Below are 23,630 nucleotides of genomic sequence, written 5' to 3'. Positions count from 1 at the left end.
GCTTTCACTCCACCTGGTAGAATGCTCTTCCCCAAATAATTCCCTCAACTTCTTTAAGTCTTTGTTCAAATCTGAATTTCTCAAAGAGGCCCACTCTGAACACCCTACTTAATACTGCAGTATGCCCTTTTCCCCCACTCCCTACCCGCCAGATCCCCTGTGTTGTTCTTTTAGCCCCTCCCCTTTCCTCTTAGCATTTACTACCTTCTGATACATGGTTTACTTATTATTTTTTTTGTTTCTTATCTTTCTCTTTGTTCATTGATATGGTCAAGTGCACAGAACTTAATAGGTATTCAATAAATATTTGTTGGGATCAAAAAAAAACTTTTAAAAAATTAAAAACCCTATGTAGATATGTAAGAATTTCTCTATGATATATATTTTGGAAATACATACATATGCGTGTAAGTTTGTGTGTGTGTGTATATATATATATATATATATGGAGAGAGAGAGAGAGAGAGAGAGAAGGGAGGGAGGGAGAGATCTTAGCTGTTGTATTAATTTATAATCCCTCTCAAAATGTATTAGTTCACATTTCTTCACAGCCTCAGTGACATTTGGTATTGTCAGATTTTGAAATTTTGGTTAATCTGATGGGGCTGAAGTGGTATTGTGGATTTAATTTGCATTTCTCTGATTATTGGTTAGATTGAACACTTTTTTCTGTTTACATCCTTTGGGCTGCAGGGGGAAGAAGTAGTAAGTAGAGTTTCAGACATAATGAACCAGAGGTGCTGATAGGACACCTAGGAGATGTCCAGAGAGCATTTGGAAATGTTGACCTCCATAGTGTAAAAGAAAAATCAAAAATGATGAGAGTAAGAGAAAAGAATCATTTTCACTTGTCAGTTATGTCTTTTCATCAGAGTATGCATTGTTTTCCTCTAAGACAGTGTTTCTGACACTTTAGCCATTCATGACCCTCTTGGGATTTTTGTCATATACCATGTAGCATTTGTGCTCTTTTATTTAAAATGTATCATAAACCAGTGAATATACACATTTGGATTGTCTCTCTTGCTGAAATAGATGCCTCCTCTGTGCCTCTAAATTAACTGTGTACCCCGTCCTCTGCTTTATCAACATCTTTAAACTGTCTCCCCATTAGAATATGAGCTCCTTGATGACACATTAGTTTCTTCACGTAGTCCACAAATTTGCCAAGCTCTGTGCAGATAGTTACTGTGAATATAGTTATGATCAAAACAAACATATTCCTTACCCTAACAGGACTCCAGACTTGTGGAAAGCTTTATATCTATAATGTATTTAATATTTTATTGCTGATCTATTATTTAGTGCTGCTTATTACTACTTAATAATTATATAATAATTTATTATAAGCACTTTAGAGAAAAAGTACACAGTGCTATGATGCAGTTTAAAAGAGGCATAATTGAGATGGGAAAAGTCGGTGGAGTCATCTCTGAGAAACTGACTGGCTGATACATATCATTTTATTTGCATCTTGCAAGTATCAAAGAAGGAATGTTCACTGAGTAAACTCTAGATGGAAGAGTTATTTTATAACAATCTTTACACACAGAATGATAAAGAACACATTCACTTCTTTGAATATTCTAGTTAGGAAATTGAAATTATTCCTAATATTAAAACTATTTGGGGGGGTGGAATATTGTCCTGGTTTACTATTTGGTATATATTTGTTCTACACAGGAACTTTTTCCTTAAAATGAACAAATGTCACACTTGTGTAAGCCTCTTCCTTTCCAATGGATACTATACTAACCATCCCACCCCCACCCCCAAGTACGTCTTGGAAAATAGTATCATTTTCATAAAAAGAAGCATTTCATTTTTTCACTGGAATTTTCTTCTGGTTTGTGTTGACAGGGAAAGAGGTAAATTGTTATACCTGTAGCTCATTGTGTTTTTATATATATTTATATATATATATATATATATATACACACACACACACACACACACACGTATATATGTGTGTGTGTATATGTTTTTTTCTCCCTTCTCTGTAAGAATTGATAACTGGCACAGAAATGATGAAATCTGGGCCAGTGAGCATCAGGCAGCTGTCAGCTAGCTAAGTTCATAAAGGAGATGAGATTACTGAAAACCAGGGTAAACAGCTCTGGGAAAAATGGGGCATGTAATTAGAAGAAGACATGATTCCCCACCCTTTTTCCAGAATTTAGGAAAAGGGTTTAAAAAAGAAAAAAGGAGATGATTCTATTTGATTTGTTAAAACATGTATAGTTATATATTCTTTTACCCAGAATGTTAATTGAAGAGAAAAATGATACTGTGTTGGTTTTCAAAATTGAAGTAATTCCTGTACTGATTAAACATTTGTGACATATTATATTTTCTCATCTACAGAATTCTCATCTGTTAGGGAAAACCTGTAGATTTTAGTATTTTGGAAATGATCTGTTACTATTCTATTAATTGAGTGGAGGACTTATTAGTAACCAAATGATTTGTGGTATATTAATGCTAGGCAACTATTAATGTAGCAGACAATAGTAATAGAACTTCTATAACCACCTTTTGCAGATGTATTATGAGGAGCAGTGCTAATAATGGAAGGAGCTAGAGTCTGGGTACCAGTTATGAAATATGATCAACCTTGTTACGCCAGGCCAATCACTTAAGCTCTCTAAGACTTCATAGACATAGGAGGCAAATAATGATCTACCTCAGAGGACTGTAAAGAAAAAATTTCATCTAAGGTCAAATGAGATAAGGTGCTTTTAACTGGGAAGATGCTCTAAGTAGTGCAATATTATATTACTGTTGTTCGTTGGGTTTTTTATTGGCTTTTATGTCTAACCTACTAGCTCTGGTTTCTGGTGTATCTGTTATCACCCTGTTGTTAGAAAATCTGTTTTATAGCAAGCAATGTATGTCTAGGAATTAGTTTCAAATTTAGTGCTTTCCTTTCTCTGTGTAGATAAATAACTGCTATGTTATCTCTAATAGAGTTTGGAATGTCATAGCCATATGTAGATCCATAGATGTTTAATAAAGCCATATTTAAAGTCACTTAAAATTAAAAGAACCACTTGAATATCTATCTATCCAAGATAGATAAAGGTCTCTTGGTTAAGGTTCAGTACAAATTTGACAGACCCCTTTACAAAAGGTTGATAATGGTAAAGATTTTTACACTCAGGACACCAGAATTCTTTTGTTAAGGAACAAATATCAGTGAAATACTGAATTCTATTAATTCTTTTTCTACAGTGCCTCCAAAGCCACTACACCTGCAGAATTCACCTTCGTCCAATATACACCAAACCCCCAGGCATAAAGCTTTATCTAGTGCAAAACCAAGGATGGAGGAAGTTAAACCTGCCTCTGCTTCTTGTGTCTCAAAAGAAAAACCCAGTAAGATATCAGATCTCATCAGTCGCTTTGAAGGAGGCAGGTAAGAGCTAACTTACAATGGGAGAAGGCAGGGGGGAGAAGAAAGCTGGTTTTTTAAAAAGTATGATAGTTACAGATTTTAAAATAAAAAATAGAGTATTTTATTCCATTAGGTTTGGTAGGTCTTTAGAAAGAGTGAATTTTTAAAATGCTAATCTTGCCCTAATATGAATTCTCATTCATATTATATTATATTATATTATATATTACCTGTGTGCAGTGCTCTGTGCCCCAGCCTTCTCATCACATTGTGTGCTGTGTAGATCTCATTTCCTGCGTATCTGTGTATATCACTCTGTGTATTGTTACTCCTTGGGGTCATTCCATTGGTCACTAGATAATCTGGGTTGGAAACGCAGGAAGTTGTCTCTGTTTCTTTGCTTCTCTCTTCATATGCTTGAATTTAACTCCTGTGGGCCTGTCCCATCTCTTCTTTATGACCCATTTTATTTAATGTGGGTCTTCTGTATCCATTCCGTCCCTGTTTCCCCTCTCCCCATACCCCTGTACTGTACTAGGATTGTGAAGAGATACTGGCAATAACAAAATTCATGCTAAATTTCCATTCGTATTTATTAGCTATAATTTTATATTCTTTAGTCCTGACGGTTCACAAAGGTAGCCGAAATGTATATTTCTCACTTAAAGATAAAAAAAAGCTCACATAAGTTGCTTTTCTACTTATATGACACTCAATTGTTTTTTTCTTAGAATTCCCATCACTGACTTAAATAGAATTTAAAAAAAATTTTATCAGAAGGATTTTTTATATATCACCAAAAGTCTGTATATAATTAAACAGTATGTATAACTTCACTTTCATCCTTGAAGCCAAATATTTCCATTCATTCTAGTGTAATATTTGGGAATGGTTTCCCATTAGGTGATTTCAATAGTTATTTGCAGGGTGCATTATTTATGTAATGAATCATAGCTTAGAAATACTTTAAGATCTTCTGGAAATTGTGACCAAGTACAAAACTGCAGTGTCCCTCATTTGTGAGACTATATTTACTAACAAATTCTAGAGAAAAGTAGTTTCTGTTCTTAATCAATTATGGGAACTTGAGTCATAAATATTTAAACTTCAACATCTCCCCCTCAGAAGTAGGATTTTTAATACCTTTTATATCTTAAATTATAGTAATCTTTCCTAGAATGATTTATTTCCATTGAAAATTCTTTTGTTTCTCATGGCAAGTTGATTCAATAGCATGTTTGCAGATTCCCAGGGCCATGTCCAGTGACTGCATAATAAAAGGAGGGGATGGAGCACTGACCCCTATCCAGAGTGCATGCCAGAGCCTGTATCCTCAGATTTGGGGGTAGCTTTGGGAAGCCCCGAATGGGTCAGTATTCCAAAGACTGAGTCCTCTGATCCTCACTATTTTGGTAACCCACTGTTTGTATTCCTCCTCTCCATACACAAAACATGCAGTTTTTCCATATCAACTTTTTTCAATATATTTTTCCAAATCAGTTTTCTTTCACTCTTCCAGCGTTAACAGATTCAAAGTCATCTTTTGATGCAAAACTTGAAGGTTGGCTCTAAGGAGAGATGTAATGTATGGCATTTTAAGCGAAATTGTTCTAAGAGCAGATAGGATGTAATGTGAGCATTTGGGCCAGTCTGCTGAAGGGATGTTACCTGTGGCAGAGTCCACTGCCAGTACGAAAAATAATTATATGTTTTTAATGAGGTATTTCCAGTAGGAACAGGCCCTAAAAAGTATGGGTTAGTGTTGCATTGGATCTATAGGACTTGAATGGAAGTTTTTATTCCTTGTTCAGTGAGGTCCATGTGCCTGCAGTGTGGCTGTCCGATTTTACCCCAGTTATTACAGCTTAAACTAGCACTTGGTGGAATAGAGGGAGATTCTGCAGGCTCTGATTTACCACAGTAAATTGACAGGAAGAACCAATGTCTGTTCCAGTGGGGTCATGTAAGACCATATGGCACTATTAAAACCTTACCCATGCGTCATAGTTTTGCTCTTTGCAATAATCTAAGTAGCTCTGGTTTATTGCTTTCGTTTTTGTGTGTGTGTGTGTGGTACGCGGGCCTCTCACTGTTGTGGCCTCTCCTGTTGCAGAGCACAGGCTCCGGACACGCAGGCTCAGTGGCCATGGCTCACGGGCCTAGCTGCTCCGCGGCATGTGGGATCTTCCCGGACCAGGGCATGAACCCGTGTCCACTGCATCGGCAGGCGGACTCTCAACCACTGCGTCACCAGGGAAGCCCTCTGGTTTATTAATAGGAGTGATTTGGAGGATGTATTTGGAGCAAGTGAACTTTATTTATTTATTTTTTACTGTGGTTTATTATTCCATTTTTTGTTTTTGTTTTCATTTTTTGAGAGTAAGAGAAACTAGGATTTTTGACCTATGAAAGACTTTAGGATTTTAGAAGAAGTAAATAACATTTTCTCACAAAACTGAACATTGTTTTTTCCCAATGACACTGCAAGGCCAACTGTTTCTCCCCATGGTTTGTCATCTACAGGAATCTGCTACTTATTGGTTGAACCACTGCTTTTACTAAACCTTCCCTCCCCACCTTATCCTATACCCCTCCACACACACACATATCCCCTGGATATCACTTATTACAGGAAATTCTTACTTGTCATCCAAAGTGGTCCTTTCCAAAAATCCTAAGTAAGTCCAAAGTTTGGTTCAGAGGATCTGCTAAGGATCTTTCCACTGTGTTGCTGGACACTGATGTGTTCAGGAAAAGGAGGGCAGTTTGATTCAAATCTTCAAGGACTTTTGGAGAAATTAGGCCTAAGGTATATGCTCCTAGAAGGCAGATATCAGCGGTGGAGTGTGTCACATTTACTTATACTGACAACCTCCAACTTTTATATGACATTTTCCCGTACCAGATTTTTCCTTTCCTTCCTGTGCTGATAAACTTTACTGTGTCTTTTTTCTTCTCTTATTGCTTTCTTACTTACTTTCTTACTGTTATTCCCTGTTCCCGTTCTCCAGTCCAGATCAGCAGTATCTGGGAGGAGTACAGTGAAGGGAGACAGTAACACACATCTCAGCATTGTCCATGGACCTTTCTGCTGTGCCCTTTCCCCACATCCCTCATGAGCCCTCACCCCATAACCTCTGCTTGTGCTGAGGAAGATGCCAGCCCTGGACTTTCTTCCCACATTTTTTTTTTTTTTTTTTTTTTTTGTGGTACGCGGGCCTCTCACTGCTGTGGCCTCTCCCATTGCGGAGCACAGGCTCCGGACGCGCAGGCTCAGTGGCCATGGCTCACGGGGCCTAGCCGCTCCGTGGCATGTGGGATCTTCCCAGACCGGGACACGAACCCATGTCCCCTGCATCGGCAGGCGGACTCTCAACCACTACGCCACCAGGGAAGCCCTCTTCCCACGTTTTGTATGTGGCCTGCTCACCTGTTTCTCACTCCATCCTTCCTGTTCCAGTGTATTATTATAATGTGGGGTTAAGACTACAGAATTTAGAGTCAGACTTCACGGTTTGAACACGGGCTTTATTATTTGTTAGCCACGTTACATTGGCCCCATTATATAAGTTTCTAAGCCTCAATTTCTCTATTTGTGGGGTCCCTATTTTGGAATTATTATCAGTATGAAACAAGATAATCAATGTAAAGGGCTTAATGTAGTTTCTGGCAGTTAATAAATGTTTGCTGCTATTATTGAATTACTGTCATGATCACTATCACGATGAGTTATTCATTGCTCCTCAGCTATTTATTGAGCACTGTCACATGTCAAGTGCTGTGCTCAGAGGTGGGGATAAAGCAGAGAACAAGACGAGCACATTTTGTACTGTCACAGAGCATTAGTCTGTTTTAATTTTTTCTCCTCATTAGGTCGTAAGAATCTCTTCAAGACTGAAGTCCAGAGTTTTGTGTTTGTCCTCACTGGAATCCTAGATTAAAGTACTATATAAATATTTCCATAGGAACATTGTAATATATTGGCAGTTAAATTCCAACATACTATTAGGATTAAGCCTCTTTGAGGTGACGTCTGAGCAGAAACCTGAATGATGGGAAGGAGTAAACCACACCATTGACTTGGGGAAGATTGCCCTGGACAGAGAAAATGGCAACTACAAATACCCTTAGATATGCACATTTGCTTATTGGGGATGGGAACAGCAGGTGACTAGTATGACAAGAGCACAGTGAGTGAGGAGAGAATAGCATTTAATGAGGCCAGGGCTAGTGGGGGCTATAGTATATAGAGTCTTATAGGCCATGATCAAGATGCCAGATTTACTTTCAAGTGTTTGGGCAAACCCTGAGAGTTTGATCTTTGTGGCCAACTTGGGAAGACTAGATTGAAGGGGATCTGTGTGGAAGCAGAGAGAGAGACAAGTTAGGAGGCTATGGAAACATGTGCAATAAAATTTTTGAGAAATGTGTTCTGCTTTCCAAAGAAAAATAACCTTTGTTTCTAACCTGTCCATAAATTGAGGGCTAACTATACTTGTTTTTAAAATGTTAAGAAAGTAAAAATCTTGGGATAAGATGGCCTTATTAAATATTTCACACATCTAAGTCTTTACTAACTAGCTATATTAATAAACAGCCCAAGGAAATGTTTTCAACCCTATACGTAAAGCTCAGGCTTATCTTTATTTAAATGTTTAGCATCCTAAAAGACCGAGAGTTACTCTGGAATATTCTTACCTATGTTTCTAAAACCATCAGAGGGAAAAAAAATGTCTTCACTAAATATCCCTAAACAGCTAGAATAAATTTGTTTTTATTCTAGAACTTGTCCATGCCAACATTTTCATACTTCCTTTGTATTTTATCTTTTAGCTCATTATCAAATTACAGTGATTTGAAAAAAGATTCTGCTGTGAACCTAAATGCTCCTAGAACCCCGAGAAGGCATGGATTGACAACCACACCTCAGCAAAAACTCCTCTCCCAACACTCACCACAGAAGCAGGGAAATGATACAGATCAGTCTCAGGGTGCACAGACTTGTGTGGCTAACGGTATGGTAGCAGCACAAAACCAGATGGAATGTGAGGAGGATAAAGCGGCCACTCTTAGCCCAGATACTCCTATTCAAACTTCTGAGCCCTTGCCCGATACAAACTTAGTGAATGGAGAAAGACAGGAAACAGCCACAGACCCTGCATCCCCCACAACAAATGACTGTGATGAAAATGCTTCTGACACTAGCTGCAGGACTTTACATGTCGGCCCACGGCTCCCCCTGGAAGAAGGAAGGGCAGACACAGAAGCCAAGGTACAAGAGAGGGAAGATGGAGAAAGCCCCCTAGAACTGGAACAGCTGGACCAGCACCATGAGATGAAGGTAAAGCATAAGTAGGAAGAAGCACTGACTTTTTTTTTTAATTTAGGCTGTACCGGGTCTTAGTTGCGGCACGCGGGATCTTCGTTGCAGTATGTTTAGTTGCGGCATACGGGATCTTTAGTTGCGGCATGCGGACTTAGTTGCAGCATGCGAACTCTTAGTTGCGGCATGCATGTGGGATCTAGCTCCCCGACCAGGGATTGAACCAAGGCCCCCTGCACTGGGAGCACAGAGTCTTACCTACTGGACCACCAGGGAAGTCTCAAGCACTGACTGACTATTCCACTATGGTTTGAAAACTATTTTATAGCACTTATGTGATGAATAAGTCAGATCACCCATACCACTGGTTGAATAGTTTTCAAGCTCTAGCTGACGATGCATGTTTTCCCTACTCTGAGGAGATATTCCACTTTTTCTTCTATGTAATTTCTGTTGATCTCTCTATTATGATTTCAAGATTCAGAACAGTGTGAAGACTTTGATATAGGAAAACCACAAACATACTGTTTTTACTTACATTGGAAGAAAATGTTCTTTGTTGCCCAAATGTTAAGGCTGCATCCCTAATATTTATGGTCTAAGTAACAGGAAATTATATAATGCTGAAGACCATCTTGGTTCATAGTTCATTTATAGAAGAAAAAACAGTCCCAGGAAGCTTAAGTGATTTTCCAGGCTCACAGTAAAAGCCCAGACTCCTTGTGTCCTGACTCTCAGGGCGGTATTGTGTCCTGATGCAAGAAGTCACAAGTGTAACTGCCTAATTGCAGGAAATGTCAATGAATGCAGCGGCCATGAGGAATAGACTAGAGAGAAGTGAGACTGTGGCAAACTAGAAGTTCATTTCCTTTCTAATCAGAGCAGCAGTTTGATGAACCACCTGAATGGCATTTCTGAGCTAACGAAGAGCTGATTTGCTGGTGAAATATGTTCATAATCTACCTGGGCTATAGCAGAAACTTTTATACAATTTCAGTAACAAGACGATTGCATTTGTATTCTTTATTCAGGTCAATATAGTGCTTTGGAAAGATCAATAAATATGGCTTTTACAAAGCACTTGGAATGTCTTGGATCAAAGATGGTATATAAGCATTATCATAGCATTCCCTGGAGTGGGGAGTTGTTTATAATTCTGAAGACAAGAAAAAAGTTTCCATTGTTTAGTCTCTCTTATATATTATAAATAACAATCTTTGTAGGAGAGCAGATAATTGAAAATCGGACAATTATAGGAAAATTTGTAAAGGATAAATCCAAGTCCTAAATCTATTTAGAATTTTTTTATGATGCTGTATCTTAAGTGGCACTAACATAGCCAGAAATTCAAAAGGACTGATACTAAAATATTAGAGTAAAAAATGATTGACTGATGTGTTCAGAACTTTAAAGTGAAGTCTATCTTATAGTTCAATTTACAGTGATCCTGAAAAAAAATCACAAATAGGCAAAGAGCCAATAGCTTATTTTCTTCCAGTTAGTGAATTAATTTTAAATGCTGACTCAAGCAGAGAAAGTTTAAATAAGGAAGTGAGTGGGAGAAAGTGAATCATACTTGGTAACAATATCTGAAACATTAAAGAAACAGGACTTTGCAAAGTGAATCTCTTTACATCTTGATATAGTAGTAGATTTTAGTGTCTCTGTGTTTAAATCACAGTGAATGGAAAAGAAGTTTAGAACCAAGGAACTCAAGACTCACATCTGTCCTTTTACACTTGGGATGATGCCACCAGCAAGTATTTGTAAAACAGTAAGAGCTGTTTTTATTAAGAGAAATATTTTAATTGGTGATGATGCCTGTGGTTGCTGGGTACTACTTTTTTTCCCATGTCATATATTATTATGTATACATTTTCATAGATGAGTCTTCTTTGGTTTGGGAGAGACTTAATAGGGCTTCCTATTAAATTAGTGAGACATGGAATAGTACATCTGGTCTTTCTCCTAATGGGCATTTAAGCAGTGGTTGGCACATGCTGTATGTGGGAAGAAAAAGGAAATTTTCTCTGCAGAGCTGTTGATCTAAATACTACATGAGTCTCCCATCCAAAAACGAGTATTAGAATGTAATTTCTTCATGGTAACAATGTGTTCTCTTTTGCTGCTTTAGAGTAGCAAGCATTAGTGCTTGTTACATTGCCTTTCCTTGTTCCAAAATGCAAACATAAATGTTAGCAGTGTTAAGGTGATAAGTTTTATGTTAAGTGTATTTTACCACAATTAAAAATAAAAAATAAACTTAAAAAAATTTTAAGTTAGTAGTATATAGTAGACTAAACAATTGGAACCAGGAAATCTTGATGCTACTTCTTGTACATCCACTAACCAACATTATGACCTTGAACAAGTCAATTAAATCCTCTAATTAAAGGGTTCTAAAATTCTTTAGTTGAAGAATATAAACTGAGTCTGATCTTAAGTCTCTCCTTAGTGATAATAATATAATAATTCTGTGCTGTTGTATGTAGGTATATTCCTTTGTTAGCATAGCCCTCCAGATTGTCAGCTGCTTCTTAAACCATCTAATGTGTTGAACTTCTAAGACATCATGGAGTATTTGAGTTTCATTATGCAGACAACTGAAAAAAAGTTACCTCAGTCTTTATATAACTTGATATAGAGGTTTACATCAGAATAGTGTTATTGGCTTTCATTTAAACCAGAATTAAATTTAACGGACATTGTGCACCAGGAGTGGAAGAATGAGGGATTGGGGGATGGAAAGTGGGGGTACAATAGAATTGCAAAGATAGTTCAGGAAAGTAGACACATATTAAAATATATCTTGAACAATCATCATTAATAATTGAGTACAGACTTGAAAATAGTCTCAGCTTGTGTAACTCTTTCACTGATTATCTGATGTATTTTGATCAAGAATCACTTACAGTGGTGAATATAGAATACTGTTATTTTTACCGTGTAAAAGATAATACCTACCTCATTGAAACTGTTGACTCTACTACACTTTAGCAAAGCAACACTTTTCCGTTGTTTAAACTTTTTGCACCAGTGATCTAAATATAGCCAGACACCTCAAAGTAATCAGATAATTCTTTAAAATCTCAGAATCAAAGAAAAATTTTAGCACCTTATGATACCTTTAGTTTTCAGCCACAATGTGTTAATAGTATCTTTAAATTAAGGTTAATCATGTATTACAGCAGATTACAGATTGAAATCTGCTAAAAGGAAGATATCATTGGGTGAGCCAAAAAGTTTGTTAGGTTTTTTCCATAACATCTATACAATATTATAAGGAAACATACTAAAATCCGTAAGGTACAGGAAAGGTAGGGGTCAACGACTATCATAGTGTGTATGCATGTGCGTGCTCAGGGATGGTACTTGAGGGCATCAGGGGATAACAACAGTATTATAATTCTTGTTTGTCATGATGAATTTGGGTTATCATAAATAGCTTAAACTATATTAGGAGACTCAGGTAAATGGGTTAGAATGAATTTCATTAAAAATAGTTATTTTTTCTCAGATTTGTAGGCTTCAGTGGGTGAGCTTTAGTAGAAATGCACTGTGTTGAATGCTGCACTCATCAATTTGTGCCGTGGAAATGAAAATTTCTCTTCACGGTTTTCACGAGTCTTTTAATATCCAGGTTATATTTCCATGGGTTGATTGGTAGTTTTTTCTGAGATTTATTCAAAGTATTTCCTTCCTCTGTATTTCATACAGCAAGCCAAATATCAGTGTGTAGATACGCACTTTTTAAGACTAATGTTTATAGAAATAACAAATCTCTGTTATTGCCAACATAAGCTCAAAGTAGCAATGTATTAAAACTATAATAATAGCAATTTTATCAAGAATGTAAAAGAAGCAGATTTTTTAAAAGTTAATCTTCCCTTTCACCAAAAATGAAAGAAATTATGTAATGAAGTTGGCAGATACATGAAGGTGGTGTCCACAATGTAGAGACTTATAGAAACATATATCTTTTAAAAAACGTAAATGTTTATTTCCTGCTTATTTCTGGTTTTTTAATTGCTATTTTACTTATGTTTTTATATAAGCCTTGAGGGTTTATAACTTTTGAACATACTCAAAAGTTAAAAAAGATAATTATCTCCTAGGGGGAAAAAATGACGGAAAAGCACATTCAGAAGTAAGTTTCAGGACTTCCCTGGTGGTGCAGTGGTTAAGAATCTGCCTGCCAATGCAAGGGACATGGGTTCGAGCCCTGGTCCAGGATCATCCCACATGCCGCAGAGCAACTAAGCCTGTGCACCACAACTACTGAGCCTGTGCTCTAGAGCCTGTGGACCACAACTACTGAACCCACATGCCACACCTACTGAGCCCACGTGCCACAACTACTGAAGCCTGCGTGCCTAGAGCCTGTTCTCTGCCACAAGAGAAGCCACCGCAGTGAGAAGCCCACGCACCACAACGAAGAGTAGCCCCCACTCGCCGCAACTAGAGAAAGCCCACGCGCAGCAACGAAGATCCAATGCAGCCAAAAATAAAAATATATTAATTAATTAATTAATTAATTTTTTAAAAAAGAAAGAAAGTGAGACTTGATTAAAAAAAAAAGTAAATTGCAAACAGAAAACCAGTGGTATAATACAAGTTAACTCACTTTTCCTTTTTCCTTCAATTTCTCCTAAGTTTAATTGTATTTCTTAAAATTGTTGATTAATTTTATAGGGTGTAATATGAGATATCAAAGTTTTCTGAGAGGTAAAACATAATGCTTACTTTGCTCATCCATTTCTTATGATGGGCTACAAGTCCTTTTTTTATAAAGCTTTACTTTTTATTTTTTTAATTAATTTTTGTTGGAGTATAGTTGATTTACAACGTTGTGTTAGTTTCTGCTGTACAGCAAAGTGAATCAGTTATACATATATCCACTCTTTTTCAGATTCTGTTCCCATATAGGTCATTACAGAATATTGAGTAGAGTTCCCTGTGCTGTATGGTAGGTTCTTATTAGTTATCTATTTTATATATAGTAGTGTGTACATGTCAATCCCAGTCTCCCAATTTATACACCCCCCCACCCCCGCATAAAGCTTTAAATTTCTTTTGGTTCACTTCTTGAAAGATAAGGGGACAACTGTTGAGGTCTTGTTAGATTTGAAGGCAAGTATTAAATTACACCTCTGTTTCTTCTTTTGCCAAATCAGCTTTAATTCCAAGAAAGTGAAAGGCAACACAAGCGAAGAAATTATCCAGCTTTACTAATCGATCTTTCATTGTTGCTAGTATTGTAATGACAGCTCCAACTAAAGTCGTAGGCATTTTAAAATGATGTGTAGAATAATGGAAAAGTTTCCTCACTAACCATGTGGATAGTTCATAAATGCCTTGAGGGTAGCTTTTCATTATTCAGTTAGAATTGATGGGGAACTCAGAAACTTCTTTTTTTTTTTTTTTTTTTTTTTTTGCGGTACACGGGCCTCTCACTGCTGTGGCCTCTCCCGTTGCGGAGCACAGGCTCCGGACGCGCAGGCTCAGCGGCCATGGCTCACGGGCCCAGCCGCTCCGCGGCATGTGGGATCTTCTCGGACCGGGGCACGAACCCGTGTCCCCTGCATTGGCAGGCGGACTCTCAACCACTGCGCCACCAGGGAAGCCCCAGAAACTTCTTTATGTTGTGGTGACTCCGTTTAGTATTTTGGAAAGATATAAGAAAGAAATGAGAAAAAGTGTGCTTCAGAGAGCCTGCACCTGAATAAAACCACCTATTGTTCACTTTAAAAATTCAGTATGCAGGCTCACTCTCCTTGGTGCTGGAAACAGAAATGAACAAGGCAAGCCCTTTCCACAAAGCCTCAGTCTGCTGAGGGGAGAAAGACATAAGTAAATCAGCATGATATGTTGCAAAAAGGGCTTGGGAAACACAGATGAGAAAACAGCTGTGCCTGGAGGAATGCTGGAGAGGGGCAGGCTGCTGAGAAGCAGCAGAATTGGGCTTGAAGGAGGAGTGGGAGGTGCTGGTGGTCCAGAATAGGCAGGAACAGGGAGGTAGGGAAGATGAGTGCATCTAGGCTGAGAGCAGGTGTGAGAAGTAGAAACAAGAGGGTAGCTGCCGTGTTTAGGGGTTTTCTGGCCTCATAATAGAGGCCAGAAGGGCTAGTGAAATGAGTGTGGGAGTAGAAGGATAGGCTTAAAAAGAAAAGGTAAGCTAAGGATAAATTGCAATGGGTTTGTGTGCCTAAGCTGTACTTTTTCCCCTGAAAACAATGGAGACTTTTTTTTAAAGATTTTTTTAAAGTCTGAATAAAAATTAATAATCCTTATAGAAAATCAAGAAAATGCAGCAAAGAGTAGAGAATACAAAATCACTCATAGTTCTACCACCCAGAGAAAAATGCTTTGATATCTAACATTCCAGCTTGTTTTTCTCAGCTGATATTTTAAAAAAATATATGTCAGTAGCATAATGTATGGTCATTCTGCATCCTGTTTTGTAGGATTAAACATAGGTATTTTCCCATGTTATTTCAAACTTTCCATAAGCCTAATACTATCTGGCCTAAGAGGCATTTAATTAAAGCATGGAAGTGACATGATTATACATCTGTGGGTTTTAGAAAAATGACTCAGATGAAAGGAAAACAGATGGAGCAGGGAACATGGTTAGTAAGCAACTGTTGTAGTCCAGGTGTGAAAGGAAGAGGTCCTGGACGAAGCAGAGGGTTAGGGCAAGGGAGAGAGATTGCTGAGAACTGCGTGGCTGGATGTAGAGAATGAGTCATGTTCAACTCCGAGCTTGGATGAAGAGGCAGACGGTGTACCATTTACTGAACTACAAGAGAATAGAAAGAACAACATATTTGGGGGGCAAAAAAATTAATTGGATTTAGACATAATGAATTTAAAGGACTTGTGGGATGTCCAGGTAAAGATACCTAAAACAAAAATGGAATATTCTGGAGACATTATGGGTTATTGGTTAAGGATGAAAGCTTTAGAATTAAGAGATGAGTTCCAATCCCAGCCCCATTACTTCCCAGCTATGTGATCTCAGACACTGCACTTTAGTATAACTCTGCAGGCCTTGGTTGAGATGACAGACGAGAAGGAAAGTGATTGTGTTTGGAATGAGGGGAGGGAGTAGAGTTGCTGATTAGGTTACTTTTATGCTACTCAGTTTATGGTACCTGCAAGACATCCATTTGGAGATATTAATTAGGCAGATGAAATATGGATCTGGAGCTCAGGAAAGAGGGTAGGAATGTAAAAGGATGTACATAAGCATGTGATTAATATTGCCGAAATAGAATGTGTAGGAACCAGAAGAAGGCCAAGAACTGAGCCCTAGAGAGCACAAGCATAATCGAAAGGGGAACATAGAGATTTGTCTGAGAGGGGAAAGAAGAAGAGAGAGCAGTGTCATGAGAACCACTGGGGTTGAGAGGGTGGGAGACGGGGGGCGGGTATTGGTGGGCTTGTGAGGATGGTCATCATTTAGAATGTGGAACTAGAAGTTAACCTGGAGACCTAGGCCTTTACTGGCACATTATAGCTAAGTAGCTCAGTAAACCTGGGGGTTCAGATTAAATACAGTGAATCTATATTGCACACATACTGTGTTCAAGTCACTGCAGTAAATTCAAAGAGGAAACTACCAGTCGAGAAGGAGGATTAAGATAAATAAATGACCATTACTTAAGATATCATGGGGTAAAGGGGAAAGGAGAGCTCAAAGATAAAGCCAAGGTTTGGAGCATGGCTGAGAGGATGAATTACCTGTTGTTAGCAGAAATGGAGAACTCAGGCAGAGTCTGGAAAGTCAGGTGCCTGGAGGTCACAGGGTACACAAAGATTCAGTATGGGTGTGAGAGAAAAGGAAAGGTCAGATCTTGAAAACACAGTGGTGGTTGTATGTAGCGTAAAAAAAAACTAAAACAAAACAGAGTGATACAGCATAACCTGGTGGTCAGGAAGATAGGCTCAAGAGCCAGACTCTCTATGTTTGAATCCCAGCTCAGCTACTTACCAGCTATGTGGCCTTGAGCAGGTCACTTAAACATCTCTGTATCTCAGTTTCCTCATCTGTAAAATGGAGGTAATATTACCTACCTCATAACATTTTTACAAGGCATAGATCATTAAATAGTTGTAAAGTACATAGAACAGTGCCTTGAAACAATGTGAGCTGTGTTTGTTAAATAAAACATAAAATAAAAATCCTGTTTCCTCATTTGTAAATCTAGATGAATAGATTCATGACCTGAGATGTCCCTTAATAGACCAAAATTCAACATAGCTTACCTGCTGAAGATCCCAGCCCCTCTCTCTCAGTTCTATTTTAAACTAAGGTGCTCCCTTACAGGATACACAGAGATAAGTTTGCATGCCTCATGCCATGTGAGGCAGTCACTACTGTGTACAAAGTCTTGACTCTGGGGAATCATCACCAGAAATATTTATGTGACCTTATTACTTTGATATTCTGCCTAGGCTTGGGATAGTTTAATTCAGTTATTGATTGTGAGTATATATTACATTTTCTTGGTGTCTGATCTTTAATTTCTGCTAAACCCAAAGGACAGTTTAGTCTAATATATACTAAATTGGGTGTAAGAAGAGCAAAGTTCTTCTCTCTTTGCTGTCACTTCCTGTCTGATCTTGTGCAAGTAACCAAACTGTCTCAGTGCAGGCTCTTTCTCCCTCCTCCCCACCCTCTCTTAAAAGGATGTAATTTAAACCTTCAGATTAAAAGCTCTCACTTGCCTCTTCTCCTCTTTCGAATTGGGTAAACAGTATAGAGGACATAGATCTGAAAAATATTGGTTCTGGTCACAATTAGGCTTGGATTTTGCTCCCAAAGCTTCCTGAAGGATCATGTTAAAGTACCAGACTGTTTATGCTTGTGACACTGTATTATGCAGCAGGGAAAGGAATAATGCCTGCATGTCATAGTGGGCGTTCTCTTTTTCTTGTAATGTGAACCTGGTGATAAATTTCTTCCTGATTACAACTCTTCCCTGAGACCACGTGACCTTACTTATGGCATTATTGCATGATCTTAATAGAACACAAAATCTGTGTTTTGTTCCCTTAGCTTTTCATTTTCTTGTTCCCCAGATCCAGGGGGAGTTCTCTTAGTTAAAAGGTGGTAGCAGAGTACGAACTTTGTTTTCACAGACCTGCATTGAATCCTAGCTTAGGCACTTACTAGCTGTGTGACTTTGGGCAGGTTACCCAGCCTCACTAGGACACAGCTTCCTCGTCTATAAAATGAGGGGATAACGCTACCTGCTTCACGGGAGATATTAAGAGGGTTACATTAGATAATTCATGTGAAGAACGTAGAATAGTGCCAATAAATAGTGGGAGTTGCCCCTGTCACTCACTTATGATATAACTTCCCTTGATTACCTTGCTCTTCAGTATACTGAGAAAGAATACTGGAATGAAGGTGTCTAACACAAAATTAAAGATTTTAAGTTGTGTTTTGAGATGATAGACTAATTATGTGACATTTAAATATCATTGTGATCTAATTTTTAATTATCACCTGGAACCACACTGAAGATTTTGATGTCTGTAAATACATTAAAAAATGACATATCAAAATGTTGATGCATCTCATGAATTGTGGTACAAAATCAAGTGTTTATTTCCTAAGTTGACTCATCTTGCTATGAGAGAATGGACTTTAGGGAATGCAGGGACACATACCTATACAAAACCACATCTTCCTTCTGCATGGTAGAATACAGTTAACTGATGACAGATTTGGATAGAAATTCCTCACGAGCAAGAAACATCCATTCTGGTCCTATAAAACATGATAATTTATATAGATATTATTTTAAATATAACATATGGAATATGTTATAAATATACATATGGAAAAGGCTATAAGAACTTTTAGTAGTTTTGATTCAGTGTTTTTAGGGGAAAAACTTCCTGCTTAAAATGAAATCACATGAGAACATGTATTGAAGAGTTATAAAGCATAGTATCAATATCTGATTCCTTTTTAAACAGTTTAAGATTCTGCCCTTAAAGCATCTTTCAGGAAACAGTTACTCACTGGCATTTGTGAAATTCTTTTCAAAATATCTACTCCCCTGCTTGGGGTTTTGAGACATGTGCAGGGCGTATGGCACTAAGATTCTGAAGAGTGAATTGCTGGCTCCACACAAGCATTTTCTGCCTATACAGTTAATGAACTCTGAGAGCTGCTCTTTGTCCTGGCTCCCGCCATATGGAAGAGACATGCCAAAAGGTCTGAAAAGACCTGCAGGAGCTGGTGACATCTGCAAGGAAGGAGGCAGAACTGACACTGCAATGCTTCATGTGCCAGTGGGTACAGTGACTAATAACTAGGCTGACCCTAACCCAAGTGAAAATGGAGCAGATCTCTACGAAAAGATTCTCAGAGGTATAAAGGTACACAGTAATAGCCTAGGAATGCATTAAGCAGAGAGGAGCAGGGGAAAATAAATTGTATAGTCTATTAGTGTAAGAGGAGTGTATCTTACTTTCTCAGTTCTGATAGTTTAGGTATACTCTAGTATATTTTTGTTTGAGGCAATACTCTGAGAATCAGCTTTCAATAGAGTATATATTTGCAGGTAAAAAAAGAAAGAAAACCAATCCCTTTATTTTATAGAGGAATATCAAAAGTAAGATACTTTTTAAATAGCATAGTTATAACTATTTTGAAAAGTCAAGCCTGTGTATTCAGCTGCAAAAGAATCCAATGGGATTACTCATCAAATCAGTATTGTGTAACCATTATTGTTTTCCAAAGAATCACAAAAATAAATTACTTCTTAGTAAAGTGCTATTTTAAAAAATATCAGGCTACAGCCCCAATGTACCAGCAGCTTTAAAACTACTTTGTGCATTATTTAAGCATAAGTCTGATAGAGTAGTTGACCCTGTACATTATAGGTAAGTTTCAGAAACTAAACTAATTTTTTAAAATTTGGAAGCCATCATATTGTTACATCAAATATGACTGAATTTTTTATACCTGATAATTATTACTAAATGCTAAAAAGTCTGCTTTAAATAAAATTTATGTTGGAAAAATAATCAGTATATAAATTAAAATGCACATTTCATTTTTAAGTGGATAGTTGGTATTTTGTTAGTCTGTTCACTTGTAGGCACTTAATACAATCTTGGTTTTTGTTGCAAAGAAGGGTTAGAATGAGAGCCAACTATTTACTGAAGAGATACTCAAAAATCACATACTCTCTTATATGAATAAAATCTGATTCATTTGGGTTCTGTGTGAACTTGGGCAAGTTTCCTGGCCTCTTTGAGCCTTGGATGTCTTTTTTTAAGCTCTGGAATTTTGTTTTGTTGTGTGTGTATACTACCTATAAAATAGGAATAATAATGGCACCCATTTTATAGACTTGTAAGGACCAGTCAATCTGTGTAAAATACTTTTAACAGTCTGGCATATAACAAGCAATGAGTGAATAATTGTTAGCTGTTCTTATTATGGTGATGCTATTATTGTTGTGATTAACCTAAAGAAAGGCTCCATGAGTCTGTGATGTCCTCACTTCCACCACAGAATCCCTAGTAACTTTTCACAAACCTTATATGTGAGTGATTAAACCATATGTCAGCAAGTTTACTTTGTGTTGACTTTGGCAAGGTCAGGGACCTAATGTTAGAAGACCATCTGTGTGGAAGAAATATAGCTTTTACTAATAACTGCTGGCATACCCTTGGATTTTGCAAAATATGACCAGGATACCCACAATTTGCCACGTTCAGCTAAAGTATAATTTGCGGTCAGCAAAAAGATTGTTTCTTAGAAGCTTCCTATTTAAGATCTCGTAGGATATGGAAGACCTCTGGGGTGACTTCATTGCATAGCAATAATAGACATTATGACTTATTGTTTAATGAATTCTCTGACTTACAAAAGATGTATTATTTTATCATGGCACAAAATCTGCTGGATTGTTTTCTTTAAAGATATTAGCTAGAACTAGAATTAGAATGTACAAAAGAGTATAGTGGGTCAAAAAGATATCTCCACTATTAGAATAAAATGAAGGGCTTGAAAAGAATGAACTACTAATAACAACTTGGATCTATCTCAAATGCATTTTGATAAAGCAAGACTCAAAAGGCACATGCTGTGTGATTCCATTTACATGACACTCTGGAACAAGCCAGGTCAACAATTACTAGGAGCTGGTGGTGGAAGAGGAGTGGGGTTGACTGCAGAGACCTAAGAAAAGTTTCGATAGAAATGTTCTGTATCTTAATTGTGGTGGTGGTGACATGATTGCAACCATTCATCAAAACTCCTAGAACTATTCACCAAAAGGTGAATTTATAATTTAGTAATTATAAATTTCATCTCAGTAAATCTGGCTTAAAAAACCAAAACAAATGGCTGTAGTGTTGGTGCAGGTCAGTATTTCCTGTGAGTGTGTAGAACAGCATATCACTTTTTCTGAAATGTTGATGTAATTCTTATGTATTTACTTATTACACTTAATTACATCTTTGAAAGTCACATTTTTAGTTCATTAAGTATTTTACTTCTCTATAAATAATGATTGTCTAAAAATTTCTTGAAAGTTTATCAGTTTCATGGAATATACTACATATGTTTCTTAGTATTTAAGTTTTTTATATTAATCAGGATGCTACAAATAACACCAATATTACTCGACCTGGCTTAAACAATAAGGAAGTTTATTGGCTTCATCTCTGTGGTTATGGGATGGCTGCTTATAGCACTCAAGACTACATGTACCCTCATTTACGTGGAGCAGCAAAGAGAGATCTCTTTTTTCATGGTTCTTCCTTAAGAGTAGGGAGCCTCCTTTTCCAAAGCTGCCAGTGCATATTCCCTCGTGTCTCATTGGCCCCTGAACCTATCGCTGTATACTCCTGATTGTGACACCATTCAGGGCTCCCCTTTTGATCTGTGGATAAGGTCAGTTTCCCCAAAGAAAGGGCTACATAGTAGTTAGGTAGACACACTAACCAAATCTGGATACCATTAACAGATAGCGGGGAAGGGATGCCAGGTAGGCAAGCAACAATGCTAGTACTTTACTCTGAGTTTAAGTTAAACCAAAACTTTGACTAATTATGGAATTTGACTACTACATAGTTGTTTCTTTTAAAATATTTATTTGGCTGCGCCGGGTCTTAGTTGTGGCACACGGGATCTTCTAGTTGCAGCATGCAGGCTCTTAATTGTGGCATGCGGGATCTAGTTCCCTAACCAGGGATCAAACCTGGGCCCTCTGCAATGAGATCGAGGAGTCTTAACCACTGGACCACCAGGGAAGTGCCGATTACTACATAGTTCTTATTTCAGTGTTTCTGAGACCACAAATTATTTAAACGTATTATATTACTTTACCCTAAAGACTTCACATAAAAATACCTCAGTTCTGTAAGAAGCAACGTGGTAACCTACCACGTTAGAACATATATTGCATATAAAGCATAAAATAGATGTCATATGTGTTTAACACAATGAAGCATTTATACAACTTAATAGCATTTTATACATAGTTTAAAATGTAGCATTTACACAAATCAGACACTGGTTTAAAGTACACTTTGGTCTGCTTTGGTACTAAAGTTTTTACTAAACTCTTATTATATTTCGTAGTCTCCTAGAATGAGAAAAGTATTTCAGTAAAGTAACTAGGTAGAAACAACTCTGGATGGTACACAGAGTCTGGATTTTATCCTGTCAGTGAGAAGAGTTCTATTGAAGAATTTTGGGTTTTCCTATGGGAATTAACATTAGGTGAGCAGAGCAGAGTTTTTGTTTTGTTTTGTTTTTAAATTTTATTTATTTATTTATTTTTTGGCTGCGTTGGGTCTTCGTTGCTGTGCGTAGGCTTTCTCTAGTTGTGGCGAGCAGGGGCTACTCTTCCTTACGGAGCACAGGCTCTAGGCATGCTTGCTTCAGTAGTTGTGGCTTGGGGGCTCTAGAGCGCAGGCTCAGTAGTTGTGGTGCACAGGCTTAGTTGCTCCGCAGCACATGGGATCTTCCTGGACCAGGGATCGACCCTGTGTCCCCTGCATTGGCAGGTGGATTCTTAACCACTGCTGAGCCACCAGGGAAGTCCCCAGAGCAGAGTTTTAGAAAAATTCCTCGTACGATAGTATTCAAGGTGGGTTAGAGCCAAAAAAAATAATGGAATCAGTTAATTGGGCAACTAACTATTGATTGGCCTGGGCTTGAGATAAGGTATGAGCAAAACAGGATGGCAGTCATGAGAGCTTAAAAGATGGATGCTAAAGACAAAATGCCATGAATAGGAGTTGGTGGCTGACTGGATTTTGTGGTAGGGAACTAAGCTTAAAGTAATTTAAGTCAGCTAACTGGAAAGGGATGGAACAATTGCTAGGATGGTAAGGTTGGAGGGTGGTGGTAGAATGGAGATTTTACAGAAATGATGAGTTTGGTCTTAGATTGACAACATGTCAAAGTGGTAATAAATGTCCAGCAATAGTTAGTCATGTGAGACTGCTTCTCATTCATTCATTCAGTGATATTTTATTGAGTGTCAGTGTTTTATTGAAGCACTGCAGTAGATACAAGAGATGGAGCAGTTAACAACGAAAGAATGTTCCTGTCCTCATGGCACTAGCAAGGTTATACAAAGATATTTAAGAGTTAAGTAAATATAAACTGAAGAAATATTAAAGTGTAGATTTAATTAAAAGTAATATAGATAGAGGGAGGTGGGTGCGAGCATAGGTGAAAGATTAACAATGAGTTGATGTTGGATCTTGGTGATGGACACATGGGGGTTTGTTTTACTATTTTCTTTACTTCTATATATGATTGAAATTTTCCATAATAAAAACAGTTTTTTTAAGGTAAAAAGTTCTGTGCATAGAGCTAATAATTAAACAAGATCTTTGAGAGAGTGATAAAAACATGTCCAAAGA

General features: G+C 37.6%; 1 protein-coding gene across 1 annotated transcript in view; it reads left to right on the top strand.

Annotated features, from left to right (window-relative positions):
• The window catches only part of FGD4 (FYVE, RhoGEF and PH domain containing 4), a 204,901-nt gene that overhangs the window by 137,146 nt on the left and 44,125 nt on the right, over positions 1 to 23,630 (top strand). The window contains exons 3-4 of the mRNA XM_060166600.1: positions 3,232 to 3,415; positions 8,228 to 8,735. Coding sequence (XP_060022583.1) covers positions 3,232 to 3,415; positions 8,228 to 8,735 — 692 coding nt within the window. The remainder of the gene's footprint in view (positions 1 to 3,231; positions 3,416 to 8,227; positions 8,736 to 23,630) is intronic.

The sequence above is a fragment of the Lagenorhynchus albirostris genome, chromosome 11 (assembly GCF_949774975.1).
Source record: "Lagenorhynchus albirostris chromosome 11, mLagAlb1.1, whole genome shotgun sequence".
Lineage (NCBI taxonomy): Eukaryota > Metazoa > Chordata > Mammalia > Artiodactyla > Delphinidae > Lagenorhynchus > Lagenorhynchus albirostris.
Note: the sequence above shows the minus strand (reverse complement) of the source record. Positions and strands in the feature narration are given on the sequence as shown.